The sequence below is a fragment of the Kogia breviceps genome, chromosome 18 (assembly GCF_026419965.1).
Source record: "Kogia breviceps isolate mKogBre1 chromosome 18, mKogBre1 haplotype 1, whole genome shotgun sequence".
In the NCBI taxonomy this organism is placed as follows: Eukaryota; Metazoa; Chordata; class Mammalia; order Artiodactyla; family Physeteridae; genus Kogia; species Kogia breviceps.
The window spans coordinates 4,685,157-4,700,609 of record NC_081327.1 but is presented as its reverse complement, the minus strand read 5'-3'; the positions used below and the strand labels follow the sequence as shown (position 1 = coordinate 4,700,609).

Genomic DNA, 15,453 nt, shown 5'->3' with positions numbered 1-15,453 from the left:
AACTGCTCTCGGGCTGATTCATGTTGTTGGCAGAATACGTTTCCTTTGATGACTCACTTCTGAGTATCTCCATCTAGAAAGGCAGCATTCGCAAATTGAATCCCTCTCCTGTTCTCAATCTCTTACTTCTTTCAGTCATAGCTATTTGGCATCTGTTCTTTAAAGCTCAGGTGATTATGTTCAACCCACCTTCATTAACCAGGAAAATCTATTTTAGTCAGCTAGGGCTGCTGTAACCAAGAATACCACAGGGGAATGCTCCAAGGTGATGGAGTAGGAAAACCATGAGCTCTCCTCTTCTCCTGGACACACCAGCATTACAACTGTATACAGAGCCAGTTTTGATGAGGAAGACCAGAAGCTACCAGAAAAGATCTTCTACAACTAAAGGAATGCAGAAGGATCCACAGTGAGACAGGTAGGGGGGTTGGAGTCTCGGTAGAGTCAAGAACCGTATCCCTGGGTGCGTGACCTCGAAACAGGAGAATAATACAATTACAAAGATTCTTCCCGAGGGGTGAGCATTCTGAGCCCTACATTGGGCTGGCACACCGGGAAGATAAGCCCCCAGAACATTTAGCTTTGAAAGGCAGCAGGGCTTTCTTTCAGGAGAGCCAGAGGGATGTGGGAAATACTGGGAGGTAGAGACTCCCCTCCTTTCTTTTTTTTTTTGAGGTATGGTTGATCTCCAATATTGTGTTTGCTTCAACTGTACAGCAAAGTGACTCCGTTTTTTGTTTTTCAGAGTATACGCCACTATAGGTTATTACAAGATATTGCATATCCCTGTGCTATAAAGTAAATCCTTGTTACTAATCTATTTTATGTATAGAAGCTTGTATCTGTTAATTCCATACTCTTGATTTGTCCCCCTCTCCCTCCCTCACCCCTTTGGTAATCATAAGTTTGTTTTCTATGTCTGCGAGTCTCTGTTTTGTATTTAGATTCATTTGTATTATGTTTAGATTCCACATGTGATATCATTTGGTATTTGTCTTTCTCTGACTTACTTCACTAAGTATAATATTCTCTCAGTCCCTCCATGTTGCTGCAGATGGCAAATTTCATTCTTTTTAATGGCTGAGTATTATTCCATTGCATATATATACATGTTTTCATGTCTTGGCTATTGTACAAAGTGATGCTATGAAGAGTCTGAAGTAAGGGAGTGTGATTCCTCCTGCGCTGTTCTTCTTTCTCAAGATTGTCTTGGCTATTTGGGGTCTTTTGTGTTTCCATACAAATTTTTAAATTTGTTCTAGTTCTCTGAAAAATGTCCTTGGTATTTTGATGGCGATTGCATTGAATCTGCAGATTGCCTTGAGCAGTATGTTCATTTTAACAATATTAATTCTTCCAATCCATAATCGTGGTATATCTTTCCATCTGTGTTGTCTTCAAGTTCTTTCATCAATGACTTATAGTTTTTTTTTAAGATCTTTTTAAAAATATTTATTTATTCCGGCTGCATTGGATCTTTTAGTTGCAGCATGCAGGATCTTTTAGTTGTGGCATGTGGGCTCATAGTTGCGGCATGCGGACACTTAGTTGCGGCATGTGGACTCTTAGCTGTGCCATGCAAGCTCTTAGTTGCTGCATGCACGCAGGATCTAGTTCCCCAACCAGGGATCAAACCTGGGCCCCCTGCATTGGGAGCGCGGAGTCTAACCCAGTAGACCACCAGGGAAGTCCCAGTGACTTATAGTTTTAAGAGTACAGGTCTTTTACCTCCTTAGGTAGGTTTATTCCTAGATATTTTATTCTTTAAAAATTTTTTTTATATTGGAGTATAGTTGATTTACAGTGTTGTGTTAGTTTCAGATATACAGCAAAGTGATTCAGTTATACGTATATATATAACTATTCCTTTTTCAAATTCTTTTCCTATTTAGGCATTACAGAATATTGAGTAGAGTTCCCTGTGCTATACAGTAGGTCCTTGTTCATTATCTATTTTAAATATAGTAGCATTTTGGGGAATCCCCTGGCAGCCCAGTGGTTAGGACTCCACGCTTTCACTGCCATGGGCCTGGGTTCGATCTCTGGTCAGGGAAGTAAATCCCGCAAGCCATGCAGCACAGCCAAAAAAAATAAATGTGTGTATATATATATATACATATATATATATATTATATATATATAGTAGTATTTATTCTTTTTAATGAGATGGTAAATGGGATTGTGTCCTTAATTTCTATTTCTGATAGTTCATTGTTAGTGTATAAAAATGCAACAGATTTCTGTATATTAAATTTGTATCCTGCAACTTTACCAAATTTGCTGATGACCTCTAGTAGTTTTCTGGTGGCATCTTTAGGATTTTCTAAGTATAGTATCATGTCATCTGCAAACAGTGGCAGTTTTATTTCCTCCTTTCTAATTTAGATTCTTTTTCTTTCTTTTCTTCTCTGATTCCTGTGGCTAGGACTTCCAGAACCATGTTGAATAAAAATGGTGAGAGTGGACATCCTTGTCTTGCTCCTGATCTTAGAGGAAATGCTTTCAGCTTTTCACTGTTGAGTATGATGTTAGCTGTGGGTTTGTCATATATGGCCTTTATTATGTTGAGGTTTGTTCCCTCTATGCCCACTTTCTGAAGAGTTTTTATCATAAATGGATGTTGGATCTTGTCAAAAGCTTTTTCAGCATCTATTGAGACGATCATATGATTTTTATTCTTCAATCTGTTAATGTAGTGTGTCACATTGATTGGTTTGCAGATGTTAAAAAACCCTTGCATCTGTGGGATAAATCCCACTTGATCAAGGTGTATGGTCCTTTTAATGTATTGTTGGATTCAGTTTGCTAATATTTTATTAATAATTTTTGCATCTTTGTTCATCAGTGATATTGGCCTCTAATTTTCTTGGGTTTTTTTTTTTTTTTTTTGTGTGTGTGTGTGTGTGTGTGTGTGTGTGATATCTTTGTCTGGTTTTGGTATCAGGGTGATGCTGGCCTCTTAGAATGAGTTTGGGAGTGTTCATTTCTTTGCAGTTTTTTGGAATAGTTGAAGGATAGGTGTTAACTCGTCTCTAAATGTTTGATAAAATTCACCATGAAGCCATCTGGTCCTGGACTTTTGTTTATTGGGAGTTTTAAAATTACTGATTCAAGTTCATTACTGGTAATTGGTCTGCTCATATTTTCTGTTTCTTCCTGGTTCAATTTTGGGAGATTGTACATTTCTAAGACTTTGTCCATTTCTTCTCAGTTGTCCATTTTATTGGCATACAGTTTTCAGTAGCAGTCTCATGATCTTTTGTATTTCTGTGGTGTTGGTTACTACTTTTCTTTTTTCAGTTCTGATATTATTGATTTGGCCCCCGCCCTTATTTTCTTGATGAGTCTGGCTAAAAGTTTATCAATTTTGTTTACCTTTTCAAAGAACCAGCTCTTAGTTTCATTGAGCTTTTCTATGTTTATTTAGTCTCTATTTCATTTATTTCTGCTCTGATCTTTATGATCTTTCCTTCTACTAACTTTGGGTTTTGTTTATTCTTCTTTTTCTAGTTCCTTTAGGTGTAAGGTTAGGTTATTTGAGATTTTTATTTCCTGAGGTAAGCTTGTACTGCTATAAACTTCCCTCTTAGAACTGCTTTTGCTGTGTTCCATAGGTTTTGGATCATCATGTTTTCATTTTCATTTGTCTCCAGATATTTTTTTGGTTTCCTCTTTGATTGCTTCAATGGTTGTTTAGTAGCATATTGTTTAGCCTCTATGTGTTTGTGTTTTTTGCAGTTTTTTTCTTGTAGTTGATTTCTAGTCTCACAGGGTTGTGGTCAGAAAAGATGCTTGATGTGATCTCAGTTTTCTTAAATTTACCAAGCCTTGTTTTGTGGCCTAGCATGTGATCTAGTCTGGAGAATGTTCCATGTGCACTTGAAAAGAATGTGTATTCTGCTCCTTTTGGATAGAATGTTATGTGTGTGTGTATATATATATATATATATATATATATATATATATATATATAGTGTCCATCTAGTGTAATGTGTCATTTAAGGCCAGTGTTTCCTTATTGATTTTCTGTCCATTGATCTAATTGGGGTGTTAACATCCCCTACTGTTATTGTTACTGTCTATTCCTCCCTTTACATCTGTTAATATTTGCTTTATGTATTTAGGTGCTCCTAAGTTGGGTGCATATATATTTACAGTTAGCCTCTTGTTAAGAAGGCTGGGTCCTTAGGTTGTAGGACTGTGGTTTTCCTATATCTGGTGTCTGCTCTGTGGTGAATGAGGCTGGTCCAGAGACTACAGCAGACTTCTTAGAGGACAGGGTCAGGGCCCAGAGGATTCTGGAGCTGATGCCTGCCCACTGGTGGGTGGAACTAGATCCTGGGTCCTCTGGTGGGTAGGGCCATGTCCAGAGGTAGATGTGAGCTCAGGGTGTCTTGAGGCAGCTTATCTGCTGATAGGTGGGGCAGTGTCTCTGCCCAGTTAGTTTCTTGGCCTGAGGTGTCCCAGCACTGGTACCTACAGGCTGCTGCACCAGGGCAGGGCAGGGTCTTGGGGCTGATAAGCTAGAGGGAGGATTCTACAATGGTGCTTGCCAGCACCACTGTCCACATAGTAGAAGGAGCTTCCAAGAATAGCTGCTGCCAGTGTCTATGTCCACAGGGTGAGCTGCAGTTGCCTCCTGTCTCTCCAAGAGACTCTCTAAGATCAGCATGTAGGTCTGACACAAGCTCCTGTCAAATTACTGCTTTTGCCCTGGGTCCTGGGGTATGTGATATTTTGTGTGTGCCATTTAAGAGTGAAGTCTCTGTCTCCCCCAGCCCTCTGGGACTCCTGAAAGCCCCACTGGCTTTCTAAGCCAAATGCTCTGAGACTTGACTATATCATGTGACTCTGACCCTCCTAGCCATCTTGTTATAGTTACTTCTTTATGTCTTTAGTGGTCTTTTCTGGCCGGTTCTGGTCTTTTTCATCAGTGGTTGTTCTGTAAATAGTTGTGACTTTGGTGTGCCCATGAGATGAGGTGAGCTCAAGGTTTTTCTACCCTACCATCTTGACGGATCTCAGTTCTGGAGGATGAAAAGTTCAAGATTATTGTGTCAGCATGGTCTGATTCTGTTGAGAGTCCTCTTCCAGGCTGCAGATTGCCGACTACTTCACAAATCCCTCGTGGTGGGATGAGACTGGCTATAGACAGCTTTTAAGCCTCAACCCCTCTCCCCATTTTTAGTACAGCTTATTGAGGTACAATTGACATACCACCAAAAAAAAGCACATATTTATTGTGTCGTCCCTGTACTCTACAGTTGGGAAGCTTATAAGCCAAGGTGCTCCTTTGTTTGGTGTCCCCAGGAAAAGCAGACCTCTTGCAGGACTCATAAACTCTACATAAACCTAAAACAGGTCTCCTCTCCTTGCTCTCTCAAGCCATTTTGTGCCACCTTGGGAAACCTGCACTGCTGTATCCAAAAAGTCTAATTATGTTTAAAACATTTTCATCCTCATTTGGTGTCTAGCATTACCAGTCTTGACATCTAAACCAGATTTGGGGTTCTAGTTGTTGACCTAAAACAATAAAACAGCCAGTTATTTTACAAGCAAAGTAGGTTTATTCAGAAGCAGCAAAGAAGTGCAATTCAGGACATGCAATCTATGGCAGACCACAGGCAAGTCTGGAGAAACAAAGGAGAGAAATTTTTTCATAGAAGAGAAGGGGAACTTGTGAAGGGCTGTCATAAAAAAAAAAAAAAAGTCCACTAAAGGAAACTGGGAGTTCAAAGTATAAAGGTCTCCCATTGGCTGAGTTGTGACAGTCTCTCATTGGCTGGGCTGTTGCTGGGCAAGGATAAATGATTCCTTCCTCCTGCTGGGTAGTAAAGTAGTAACGTTTCTCCAGGTGGATGGAAGAAATTTCTCTTCCTATTGGCTTTGCAGTTGATGTCAAGTGGGAAGACATGAGAGTTCCCCCTTCTGGCCTCCCGACTCCATTTTACAAGAGATTTCTGTATTAACTTTTGGAGGGTCCCTCTTATATCTGTGGGATATCTAAAAGTGCAATTAACTATTTTTGAGGGGGGGGTCCATATGTTCAGTTCCTAGTTGGCCTATAAATAAAACAAAATAAACCAACCTTTCCTCCTTAAGTTAGTCTGTTCTTTTTTTAAATTTTATTTATTTATTTATTTTTGGCTGCGTTGGGTCTTCATTACTGCGTGGGGGCTTTCTCTAGTTGCGGTGAGTGGGGGCTACTCTTCGTTGCAGTGCGCTGGCTTCTCATTGTGATGGCTTCTCTTTGTTGCAGAGCACAGGCTCTAGGTGCGTGGGCTTCAGTAGCTGTGGCTCGAGGGCTCTAGAGTGCAGGCTCAGTAGTTGTGGCACATGGGCTTAGTTGCTCCACAGTATGTGGGATCTTCCTGGACCAGGGCTCAAACCCTTGTCCCCTGCATTGTCAGGTGGATTCTTAACCACTGCACCACCAGGAAAGTCCCGAGTCTGTTCATTCTTAAGGGGAAACTTACGATCAGTGATCTTTTCAAATTACTCCAGTAAGAGCTCCAAGAATAAAATACTGTTCCTTTTTTTTTTTTTTTTTGCGTTACGCGGGCCTCTCACTGTTGTGGTTTCTCCCGTTGCGAAGCACAGGCTCTGGACGCACAGGCTCAGCGGCCACGGCTCACGGGCCTAGCCGCTCCGCGGCATGTGGGATCTTCCCAGACCGGGGCACGAACCCATGTCCCCTGCATCGGCAGGTGTACTCTCAACCACTGCACCACCAGGGAAGCCCTGTTCCTATCTTTATTCCTTAAATTTTCTACTTCCTAACACTTCATATGCTTAATATGTTATTTTTTACCTTGTATACTGATAAATCAAGGCATTGCAAGCCATGGGTCTTATGCAGGCAGAAAACGGGGCACGTTGAAATATAATCATAGCACATTTACAAATAGTACCTCAAATGTTAAAGAGGGCAGAGTCTAAAGTTGTACTGCTATGGTATTTTAATCATATCCACATAAATACCCAAGAGGCAGAGTGTAGAAAGAATAACTCAAGGATGTTGTGAATATATAGTCATAAAATTGTATGTTGTTTGATTCCATCATGCAAAGAAATTGTTGCAGGTGCCTTTCAACCTTAACATCCTAAAGATGTATTGTTAGTATTTGTTACGAAGTACCACAGTGAGGTGGCATAGGCTTGATAAGATAGAAAAAAATTCATTTAGAGTTTTAAAATGATTAAACTGTAGACAACTCTGACACATTTTGAGTGAAATGGTATCAAAGTGATACAGTGGTTAAACGTGAATCCTACACATGTACATTGCATTCTGGGTGTTTTGATTAAGTTCTCCTTTCTGATAATTGTTCTCTTTAGTTACTCGAATAAGACTGTATTTTCTCTCATCTTTGACATCAGCTATTTTCTTTGAAAAGAGAGGAGAACCATAATTTCTTCTCCATTATTTCTACCGCATAAGCAGTCCCTACTAACCTATCATCCTATTCCCATGAAAATCTCAATCTTTTAATCTTAAAGACTGCTCTGTTTCACCCTCAACTGGCAGAGCATTGGTTTCTAATAATCCAGTGGGTCCTCTGTTGTACCAACAAATCTGTAGAAGAGGATCTGAAATTATTATGATTTACATCATTGTTTTACATATATTTTCCAAGCTCTCATTCGAAAACACAGTGTTGTTTGTTAAAATTCAGTGTCCTGTTCCTTCAGAAAACATGAATATGAATGATCCCCACCTAATACAAGTAGGCCCTTTTATCTTAATGATCCCTTAGCAGAGCCCATCATGGTAACACATAAAAGCATGTGATGAAGGCATAACATCAATAAATTTTAAACTTCAGGTTGAAAAACATCAATTGTAATACAGCCTTTTCAAGAAACTTCATATAATAAAAGTATTTTTAAAAAGAGGAAATGGTACATTTCCAAAGATCTCCTTGCTCTACCAATAACCATCATTTCATAAATTTGAAATGATTTTGACTTTTAATAACTGTGAAGAACTTAACATCTGAAATTGATTAATCTAGGACTAGAGACTTAGTCTCCCTAGTATAAGTTATCTGATTATAGTCCATTGTTTAAAATGGTTAAATGATCTACACCATTCATTACATTTCTAAGGGTTTCTCTCCAGTATGAATTCTTTGGTGAATCCTAAGGTCAGACCATTGTCTAAAGGCCTTGCCACATTCAGTACATTTGTATGGCTTCTCTCCAGTATGCATTCTCTCATGACCCCAAAGGTGTGAACGTTTGATAAAAGCCTTACCACACATATTACATTTGTGTGGCTTCTCTCCAGGATGTATATTCTGATGTCTGGTGAGGCTTGAGTACTGCTTAAAGGCTTTGCCACATTCATTACATTTGTAAGGTTTCTCTCCAGTATGAATTCTCTGATGAATTGTTAGGTTTGAGTTTTGACTGAAGGCCTTGCTACATACATTACATTTATATGGTTTCTCTCCAGTATGTATCCTCTGATGTCGGGTGAGGCGTGAACACCAGTTAAAGGATTTGCCACATTCATTACATTTGTAAGGTTTCTCTCTACCATGAATTCTCTGATAATCCTCCAAGCTTGAGCTCTGAATAAAAGCATTATCAGGTACATTAGATTCATGATTTTTCTTTTTGGTATGTATTTTCTGATGTCTAGTAAGGTGTACGAATTGTGTATAGGCTTTATCACACTCATTACATTTGTAAGGTTTCTCTCCAGTATGGTTTCTTTTATGTTTAGTTAGGCTTGAACGCACAGTGAAGGCCTTGCCACATTCATTACATTTATAAGGTTTCTCACCGGTATGGATTCTCTGATGTTCTATAAGACTTGAACTTTGGATGAAAGCCTTACCACATTCATTACATTTGTATGGTTTTTCTCCAGTATGAATTTTCTGATGTTTTACCAGACTTGAAATGTGGATAAAAGCCTTGCCACACACAGTACATTTGTGTGGCTTTTCTCCAGGATGTACATTCTGATGTTTAGTCAGGTGTGAGCACTGCTTAAAAGCTTTGCCACATTCATTACATTTATAAGGTTTCTCACCAGTATGAATTCTTCGGTGAATCCTGAGGGTAGACCACTGCCTAAAAACCTTGCCACATTCAATACATTTGTATGGCTTCTCTCCAGTATGAATTCTCTGATGATCCCAAAGATATGAACGTTTGGTAAAACCCTTACCACATTCGTTACATTTGTAAGGTTTCTCTCCAGTATGAATTCTCTCATGACGCCAAAGGTCTGAACATTTGATAAAAGCCTTACCACATTCATTACACTTGTGTGGTTTCTCTCCAGTATGAATTCTCCAATGATTTGTAAGGTGGGAATTCTGATTAAAGACCTTGTCACATATATTACATTTATATGGTTTCTCTCCAGTGTGGATTCTCTGATGTCTTGTGAGGTTTGAGAACTGTTTAAAGGCTTTACTACACTCATTACATTTGTAAGGTCTCTGCTCGGAATGAATTCTCTGATGACTAGTAAGGACTGAATGATGGATGAAAGTCTTTCCACATTCACTACATTTGTATAATTTTTCTCTAATGTTTGTTTTCTGTTGTTGTGTAAGCAATGAAGGATAGATAGGAATGAAGGAAGAAACCTTTCCATATGTGTTACAAATGTTGGTTTTGACACTAGGAGGAAATCTTTGAAGTGATGAAATTGAGGAACAAGGTTTGACAGACTTCTCAACTTGATTACATTCATAAATTTTCTCTTCAGTTTGAAATCTCTGCAATTCAGCCAGATGTGACTGAAAGCTTAATCCAGTTCTGTTTTCAAAATGTTCTGTATACTTGTTTCCTGCATAAACTATGTTATTTTTTATTTTTAACAAATTCTTTATAAATGACTTCCTATTTTTTAAATATCGACATGCACTTTTTCTTAAAGAAACACTTTGTTTTAAAGATAAGTTAATCCAGGATTTGCTGTATTGTTTATCTTTTCTACCAGTGTGATTTATGTTATCTGTCATAAGCTCTCCTTTGGCATTTCTTTCTTCACATCCACACTTATTCTCAAATGCATACACAGTTCCCCTGACTTTGCTGAAGTCAAAATCCTCAATACCATGGCTTCCATGTCTTCCCAAGACCACTGGTTGGTATAATTCTCTGTTATTAATGTTTTTCTTCTTTAATAATTCCTTGGTCATAAAACTAATGGAGATATCTGAAAGATAACCATAGCCTTCATATTAAGTAGAGTTGGAAGATGAATATTACACTAAAAGTAATACTTACATTGAAGAGATGAAAAACTTCTTAACCAAACTCTATAAATGTTTAAGAATAGAAAGTGAATAGAATCCTTAAATAAAATATACATGCATTTTAAATTATTTTAAGTGAATCGTACTTTCAAACACACTAAAACCAAATCACTCACACTATGTAAACTTACCTAATCTATGAAAGTGTATTCTTTGACTACCACACCAAAAAGCACACCAATGGGCAGTAGACAAATGGTTGTCTCATATTGAAGAGAAACGTATTATATGAATGCAGATTTACTACATAAATTATTGCATGCAAATAAGTGCTAACGAATGGCACCATATGAAGTAATGATAAATAATCCAAAAAAACATAATGATTAACATAAATACATGAAAACTACAAATTGAAAAACTAAAAAGGTAATAGCAAAATCAGGAAGAATTTAATAATATATCGTTGGTGTGATAAATTATCTGAATATCTACTCTAAAACTATATTCAAGCAGAATAGGCATTATACAACATTAAGAACTGCAGTCATAATCTATGCTAGCTACTGAAATCCATAATCTGTAAATGACAAATTAATAAATAAAAAATTTTAATAAACCAAGATAAAACCAACACATAAATAGTAAGTACCCACAATTATATAAAATTACAGACTGTGGAAATCTGATGATTTCTCCCTTGAGAACAAGAAAAAGGACTTATATTCAAAGGAACACATAATATGAGAATTGGAAAATGTTGCATAACTCAAAACTCTCCCAGGGCAGAGATGCTATGCAGGGAGCACTTATCAAACATATTTATGGACTTCCCTGGTGGTCCAGTGGTTAAGACTCCGTGCTCCCAATGCAGGGGGCATGGGTTTGATCCCTGGTTGGACTAAGATCCCACATGCCACATGGCATGGCCAAAAAAACAGGAAAAAGAAAAAACAACCATATATAAAGGGAAATGTATTAGCTGCTGACACTTGGGGCAAGAGATTAAAGTTGGGGCGAAGAGCAGACACATTGAAAAGCCAGGTTATAGTGGTTAGGATTCGGAGCTTTCACTGCTGTGGCCCCCAAGTTCAATCCCTGGTCAGGGACTGAGATCGCACAAGCCATGCAGCATGGCCAGAAAAACCAAAAAACAAACAAACAAAACCCAAACAAACAGATAAGATGCAGAACCACAGATAAGAAGAAATCACATATACAGAAGAATTGCATATATGGAGTACTGACTATAAATTATAAACAGTTTTCAACTGTGTGGCGGGTCAGTGCTGCAAACCCCCACATCATCCAAGGGCCAACTGTATAGTAAAGGAAACAGGAAGGAATCAAAATTGTACATTAGGAAATACCTATCTAACACAAAGAAGGCAGTAATGGAAGACTTGAGGAGAAAAGATATAAGACACATGGAAAACAAACAGCTAGTGACAGAGGTCCTCCTTTATCACTAATTACAGTAAATGTAAATGGATTAAACTCCAATTAAAGGGTGGAGGTTTGCATCAAGGATTAAAAAAATAGGATCCAACTATACAGGCATACTTCCTTTCATTGCACTTAGCTTTATTGCGCTTCACAGATATTGCATGTTTTACAAATTGAAGGTTTCTGACAACCCTGTGTTGAGCAAATATGCTGGTACCGTTTTTCCAACAGCATTTGCTCACCTTGTGTCTCTGTGTCACATTTTGGTGATTCTTGCAGTATCTCAGACTTTTTCATTATTATTATATTCATTTTGGTGATCTGTGATCAATGATCTTTGATGTTGTTACTGTAATTATTTTGAGGTACCACGAACTGCACCCCATATAGACAGCTAACTTAAGTCAGTAAATGAATTGTGCTCTGATTGCTCCACTGACTGGCTATTCCCCCATCTCTCTCTCTCTCTTTCTCTCTCGGCCTCCCTATTCTCTGACACATAGCAATATTGAAATTAGGTCAAGTGTTCAAGTGAAAGGAAAAGCCACACATCTCTACATTTAAATCAAAAGCTAGAAACAACTAAGTTTAGTGAAGAAGGCATATTGAAAGCTGAAACAGGCCAAAAGCTAAGCCTCTTGCACTAAACAGCCAAGCTGTAAACACAAAGGAAAAGTTCTTGAAGGAAATTAAAAGTGCTACTCCAGTGAACACATGAATGATAAGAAAGCAAAATAGCCATATTGCTGATGTGCAGAAAGTTTTAATGGTCTGGATAGAAGACCAAACCAGCCACAACATTCCCTTAAGCCAAAGTCTAATCCAGAGCAAGTCCCTAACTCTCTTTTAAGAAGGCTGAAAGAAGTGAGGAAGCTGCAGAAGAAAAGTCTGAAGGTAACAGAGGTTGGTTCGTGAAGTTTTAGAAAAGAAGCCATCTCCATAACATAAAAGTGCAAGGTGAAGCATTAAGTGCTGATGTAGAAGCTGCAGCAAGTTATCCAGAAGATCTAGCTAAGATAATTAATGAAGGTGGCTACACTAAACAAATTTTCAATGTAGATAAAACAACCTTATATTGGAAGAAGATGCCATTTAGGACTTTCATAACTAGAGAGGAGGAGTCAATGCCTGGCTTCAAAACTTCAAAGGAGAGGCTGACTCTCTTGTTAGGATCTAATACAGCTGGTGATTTTAAGTTGAAGCCAATGCTCACTTACCATTCCCCAAATCCTAGGGCCCTAAAGAATTATGTTAAATCTTCCTTGCCTGTGCTCTATAAATGGACCAACAAAGCCTGGATGACAGCACATCTGTTTACAACATGGTTTACTGAATATTTTAAGCCCAGTACTAAGATCTACTGCTCAGAAAAAAAGATTCTTTTCAAAATATTACTGCTCAGACAATGCACCTGGTCACCCAAGAGCTCTGATGGAGATGTACAAAATTAATGTTGTTTTCATGACTGCTAACACAACATCCATTTTGCAGCCCATGGATTAAGGAGTAATTTCAACTTTCAAGTCTTATTATTCAGGAAATACATTTTGTAAGGCTATAGCTGCCATAGACAGTGATTCCTCTGATGGAGCTGGGCAAATTAAATTGAAACCTTCTGGAAAGGAGCCACCATACTAAATGCCATTAAGAACATTCATGATTCATGGGAAGAGGCCAAAATATCAACATTCACAAGAGTTTGGGAGAAGTTGATTCCAATCCTCATGGATGACTCTGAGGGGTTTCAAGCCTTCAGTGGAAGTAACTACAGATGTGGCGAAAATAGCAAGAGAACCAGAAGTGGAGCCTGAAGATGTGACTGAATTGCTGCAATCTCATGATAAAACTTTAATAGATGAGGAGTTGCTTCTTGTGGATGATCAAAGAAAGTGGTTTCTTGAGATGGAATCTATTCCAGGTGAAGATGCTGTGGAGACCACTGAAATGTTAAATAAAGGATTTAGAATATTACATAAACTTAGTTGATCAAGCAGCCGCAGGGTTTGAGAGGACTGACTCCAATTCTGAAAGAAGTTCGACTGTGGGTAAAATGTTACCAAACGACATTGCTTGCTACATGAAAGGAAGAGTCACCCGATGAGGCAGACTTCTTAGTTGTCTTATTCTAAGAAACTGCATCAACTCTACTCCAGTAAAAATGTTTTTAAAAAGAAGAGAAGGGCTTCCCTAGAGACGCAGTAGTTAAGAATCCGCCTGCCAATGCAGGGGACACGGGTTCAAGACCTGGTCTGGGAAGATCCCACATGCCACGGAGCAGCTAAGCCCATGCGCCACAACTACTGAGCCTGCGTGCCACAACTACTGAAGCCCGCAGCCCAGAGCCTGTGCTCCGCAACGAGAAGCCACCACAATGAGAAGCCCGCGCACCTCAACGAAGAGTAGCCCCTGCTTGCCGCAACTAGAGAAAGCCCACGTGCAGCAACAAAGACCCAACGCAGCCAAAAATAAATAAATAAAATTTTAAAAAAAGAAATTGCTACAGCCACCCAACCTTTAGCAACCACCACTCTGATCACTCAGCAGCCATCAAACATCCAGGCAAGACCCTCCACCAGCAAAAGCATCATGACTCACTGAAGGCTCAGATGATCATTAGCGTGTTTTAGCAATAAAGTTTTATTTTTGGCCGTGCCACACAGCATGCAGGATCTTAGTCCCCTGACCAGGAATTGAAACTGTGCCCCCCTGCAGTGCAAGCACACAGTCCTAATCACTGGACCGCCAGGGAGTTCCCTAAAGTATTTTTTAATTAAGGTATGTACATATTTTTAGACATACTGCTATCGTACACTTAATAGACTACCGCATAATGCAAACGTAACTTTCATATGCACCAGGAAACCGAATAAATTCGTGACTCACTTTGTTGTGCTATATGCTTTATGGCAGTGGTCTAGAACCAAATCCACGATATCTCCAAGGTATGCCTATATTCTATATGTAGGAGATTCACTTTAGATACAAAGATGCAAATAGGTTAGAAATGAAAGAACAGCAAGTGAATCTGTTATGGGGTGAATTGTGTCCCCCCCACAAAATTGTGGTCCTAACATCAGATACCTCAAAATATGACTGTACTTAAAGATAGAGCTTTTAAAGGAGTAATTAAGGTCAAATGAGGTCAATGGAGTGGGCTCTAATCCAATGACTGGTGTCCTTATAAGAAGAGGAGATTATGACACAGACACACACAGAGGAAAGACCATGTGAAGACACGGGTAGGAAAAGACAGCCAGCCACAAGCTAAAGAGAATAACCCGGGATAACAATTCTGCTGACAACCTGATCTCAGATTTCTAGCTTCCAAAACCGTGAGAAAATACATTTCTGATGTCGAAGCCACACAGGCTATGGTACTTTGTTATGGCAGCCCTAGAAATCGAATACAAATTCCATGCAAATAGTAACCAAAAGAGACCTGGAGTGCTATACTGTTATCAGACAAAATAAACTTTAAGTCAAATTTTTTTATGAGACAAAGAAGGACATTATTTATTTAAAAAGGATAACTCATCAAGGAATTACAACAAATATGAACATATACACACCTAAACAAGAGTGTCCCCAAATATATGAAGCAAACACTGACAGAATTTAAGGAAGAGATAAAAACAGTTCTAGAATAACATTTGGAGATTTCCATTCCCCCCTTTTAATAGAGAGTACAGCCAGGCAGAAGTTCAGTAAGGACACAGAGGATTGGAGCAAGACTATAAAATCAACTAGCTCCCACAGACATATATAGAACACTCCACCCAATAAA

At 38.7% G+C, this 15,453-nt stretch overlaps 1 protein-coding gene across 5 annotated transcripts in view; it reads right to left on the bottom strand.

Moving 5' to 3' along the window:
• Window positions 1-5,564: 5,564 nt before the first annotated feature.
• Window positions 5,565-15,453, bottom strand: part of LOC131744519 (zinc finger protein 677-like) — a 126,661-nt gene continuing 116,772 nt past the window's right edge. For all 5 annotated transcript variants that reach the window (XM_067018826.1, XM_067018828.1, XM_067018830.1 and 2 more), the window contains one exon: window positions 5,565-10,183. In XM_067018826.1, the coding sequence (XP_066874927.1) occupies window positions 8,097-10,183 (2,087 nt within the window). In that variant the 3' untranslated portion in view covers window positions 5,565-8,096. The remainder of the gene's footprint in view (window positions 10,184-15,453) is intronic.